This window comes from Apteryx rowi, unplaced genomic scaffold (assembly GCF_003343035.1).
Source record: "Apteryx rowi isolate R43461 unplaced genomic scaffold, aptRow1 scaffold_1377, whole genome shotgun sequence".
NCBI classification, from domain to species: Eukaryota; Metazoa; Chordata; class Aves; order Apterygiformes; family Apterygidae; genus Apteryx; species Apteryx rowi.
In genome coordinates, this window is record NW_020447616.1 from 1 (window position 1) to 4,039 (window position 4,039).

Here is a 4,039-nt window from a genome sequence, read left to right on the forward strand (position 1 = left end):
TGCCTGGGGTTTGGGAGGTGGCTGCCTGGGGTTTGGGGGCCGCCTGGGGTTTGGGGGCTGCCCGGGGTTTGTGGCACTGGCCTGGATTTGGGGTCCTGGGGGGTTCAGGGTACCCGAGGGCAGCGTGGGGATCTGGGGGGGGGGGTGTCTGGGATTTGGGGGGCTGCCTGGGGTTACTCACGGCAGATGGCCCTGAGGCGGGGGATGATGCTGGGGCTGCCGGGGGGGCTGGCGCCGTCGGCCCCCAGCCCCTTCCGCCTCTCCAGCGTGGGCGACGCCTGCACCGTGATCTTGTGCTCGAAGCCTGCGGGGAGGCCGGGGGGGCGTCAGGGGGGCGGTGGAGCCCCCTGGGCATTGGGGGCTCCCCCAGCCCCCCAGCTGCACCAGGGACGCCCCAGCCTGGCTGGGGACCAGACCCAGCCTGCAGGTACCGCAGGGGGTGGGGGGTGCAGGAAAAGTCTGGGGGGCCCCAGCGAGGGGCTGGGGGGGGCAAGGACAAGGTCAGTGTGTCCAGGGGGCTATGGGGGTGCAGGAGGTTCAGGGCCCCCCAAAAGCAGCTGGGAGACATGGGGGGGGGTCAGGGTGTGCGCAGACAGTCTGGAGGGGTGCAGCGGGATTTTAGGGTACCCGAGAGCAGGCTGGGGGCTTGGGGGCAGCTCGGGGCAGCTGGGGGGTGCAGGGGGGGCCGGGGTACCCGAGGGCAGGCTGATGCGGTTGCCGTCCCGCAGCTTGAGGCGGCTGCGCTTGAAGTGCCCCTTCCTCTTCTTGACGCCGGGCTTCTCCTGGTGCATCTGGTGCATGATGAGGTGCAGCTCCCGCTCGACGATGTCGATCTCCCGGGCCGCCAGCTCCTGCTCCCGCCGGCGCAGCACCTCCTCCTGTGTCCGCTGCTCCTGGGCCGCCCGCAGCAGCTCTTCCTCGCGGCTCCGCAGCTCCTGTGGGCATCACGGGCCGGGGGATGCCGTGCAACCGGGGGGGGTCCCATGCCCTGCTCCAGCAGYGCACCGGGGGCAGGCGAGTCCCCGGCAAGGGGATGGGGGGGACAGGGAGGGCTGAGCCCCAGGGCAGCGGGGTCGGGGCATAGCCAGGGCCCTGCTGACCTTCTCCTTGGTGCGCAGGTCGCTGAACATGCTCTGGATCTCCAGCTTCCAGTCCTGCTGCAGCGAGTGGAAGGACTCGAGGGGCATGGCCAGCATCGCCGACTGCTCGATGGCCAGCAGGCGCCCCAGGATGCTGCCGAAGGCCGGGCGGGCGTGCGGGTCGGGGTCCCAGCACTCTGCAAYGGCGGGAGCGTCAGCAGGGCCCCCCTGTCACATGCAGACCTTGGCCCATATGCAGGGACCTGCGCCCGCGTGCAAGAGCCCTGGCCCTCATGCRCTTGTCCTCATGCATAGACCCAGGTCCCCGTGCATGGTCCCTGTGCAGAGACCCTGCTCCCCATGCCTGGGCCCTGACCCTTGTGCACAGGCTCTTGCCCCCGTGCAGGGATGCTGGCCCCCATGCAAGCCCTCGTGCCCCCACTCACCCTCCAGGAGGTGGGCGAAGGGCTCGGGACACGTGGAGGGGATGGGCAGCGTCAGCTTGTTSAYGGCCACSCCGTAGGCCACRGCSAGGSCGTCGATSYCSCGGTASGGCACCTCGCCSGTCAGCAGCTCCCACAGCAGCACCCCGAAGCTGCGGCACAGGCCGGGAGGCTTGGGGCACGGTGGGCACAGGGTGCCGCGCTGCTGGGGTCCTGCTGAGCCCTGGTGCCCAGCTAGGTCCCCGCAGCCCCCCCGGTGCATCGCCCCGCACGCAGCCCCCCGGTACCTCCAGACATCGCTGCTCTTGGAGAAGAGGGACAGCTTAATGACCTCGGGGGCCATCCAGGCGTAGGTCCCGGCCGCGCTCATCTTCGTCGTCTTGTGCCACTCGCGGGCCAGCCCGAAGTCCGTGATCTTCAGGGTACAATGGGCCAGGTTGTCGTTCTCAATCTTCTCCAGGATCAGGACTGGGCGAGAGGAAGGTGGGGCCGGCAGCCGGGCACAGGAGAGCCGGGGGCATCCGGGGACACAGGGAGAGCAGGGGACGGAAGGGCAGAGCCCCCAGGGCCACCGGCAGCCAGGAGCCGTCGCTGAGCCCCAGCTCTGGCAGGGCATCCCATGCCCCCACGCACACCGGACAAGGCGGGGGGTTTTACCCGCTCCCCCCGAGAGGAGCTTCCTTGGCTCAGCCCGATCCTGGGGTGCAGCCGAGGTGCTCAGGGGCCTGGCACGGCTCGAGGGACCCCACGCATCCAGGGGTAAGCGAGGGCGACCCGGTGGGGTTGGGAGGTGGCATCCCAGCCCCTGCACTCCTCACCAAGGTGGGGAGGGGTCCCAGGTGTCCTAGCCCCCCAGTGTCCCCCAAATGCGTGACCTGGAGCGGCCGGTACCGCTGGCGCTCGCTGCACGGGGAACCTGGGGGCTGCAGGGGGGAGCACTGAGAGCAGCCTGGGGGTACAATTTGGGGGTGCTGCCCAGGCAGGACGGGGGTACAGCAGCGGTCGGGGGGCCCTGCAGAGCTGGGGGTCCCCCCAGGGCACTTACTGTTGATGGATTTCAGGTCTCGGTGGATGATGGGCACCACGGCCTCGTTGTGCAGGTAGTTCATGCCGCGGGCGATCTGCACGGCCCAGTTCACCAGGACGTGCGGCGGGATGCGGCGGCCCCGGCGGGCGGCGCCCCCCGGCGCGGCGGCGGCCAGGGCGCGGTTGAGGGAGCCGCCGCGGGCGAACTCCATGACGAGGCAGAGGTTGGGCTCCCGCAGGCAGACCCCGTGCAGCGCGATGATGTTGGGGTGCCGCAGCATGCTGAAGAGCCGGGCCTCCTGCCGCACGCTCTCCGCCGTCACGCTGATGTCCTCGTCGGGGTCCTGCCGGGCGGCCTTCACCGCCACCTCCTCGCCTCGCCACAGCCCCTTGTAGACCTTCCCGAAGCCGCCCACGCCGATGATCTCGTCCAGCAACAGCTCCTCGAAGGAGACCTCCAGCGGCCCCACGGCGGCCGGCTCGCTGCTCACGTAGTTGCTGGGGAAGACCCCCACCTTGCCCTGCACCTTCCCCGTCCACCAGCCCTCGTCTCCGGACACGGTGGAGTCCTGGGAGAGCACCTCCACCACGTCCCCCCGCCGCAGCGTCAGCTCCTCCTCGGCCGCGGCCTCGTAGTCGAAGACGGCCGTCCAGAAGGGATTGCCCTTGCGGGGGCTCCAGCCCTCCTCCGGCTCCATCGCGCTCCCGGCCCTGCCTCAGCGCGCCAGGACCCGCCGGCACGTGCTCCTCACACCCGCCGGGCCCCGGGGGCCCCGGCCCTGCTGGGCAGCCACATGACGAGGGCCCCAGCTCCACGCCTCGTCCCCCCTGGCCTGCATGGTCCCGGGGGGCTCAGGGGGGGACACGCAGCAGTGGGGTGGGCTCGAGAGGAGGGCAAGAGCTGTGCCGGGCCGGCAAGCGCGGCCCGGGGCAGTGGGGCCGGGGTCCCTTGCAGCCAAAGGGCGCACCTGGGGGTCCCTTGGGTCCCTCGCAGCCAGGGAGCGAGGAGCAGGGTCCCTTTGGTCCTTGTAGCCGGGGAGCGTGCCTGGGGGTCCCTTGGGTCCCTTGCAGCTGAGGAGCGTGCCTGGGGGTCCCTTGCAGCCGGGGAGTGCAGCCAGGGTCTCCTGAAGCTGGGGAACGCAGACCGGGGGTCCCTTGCAGCCGACGAGCACAGACCGGGGGTCCCTTGCAGCTGATGAGCGCAGACTGGGGGTCCCTTGCAGCCGATGAGCACAGACCGGGGGTCCCTTGCAGCTGATGAGCGCAGACCAGGGGTCTCTTGCAGCAGGTGGATGCAGAGGGGGGTCCTTTGGGTCCCTTGCAGCCGATGAGCGCAGACTGGGGGTTCCTTGCAGCCGGTGGATGCGGAGCGGGGTCCTTTGGGTCCCTTGCAGCCGGTGAGCACAGACCGGGGTCCCTTGCAGCCGCCGTCCCCGGCAGCAGCTCTCAGTCCGCGGCGCCGGGGCTCTGCTCAGCGGCGAGGCCGCCTCC

General features: G+C 70.9%; 1 protein-coding gene across 1 annotated transcript; it reads right to left on the reverse strand.

Moving 5' to 3' along the window:
* Window positions 1-181: 181 nt before the first annotated feature.
* Window positions 182-3,246, reverse strand: LOC112961750 (mitogen-activated protein kinase kinase kinase 10-like; the record flags this gene model as incomplete). Its single annotated transcript, XM_026057244.1, has 6 exons — window positions 2,568-3,246; window positions 1,810-1,990; window positions 1,526-1,674; window positions 1,101-1,276; window positions 695-935; window positions 182-304 (listed from the first exon to the last, which is right to left on the reverse strand). Coding segments are annotated over exons 1-6 (1,549 nt in total), but the record flags the coding sequence as incomplete, so codon positions are not given.
* Window positions 3,247-4,039: the final 793 nt, after the last annotated feature.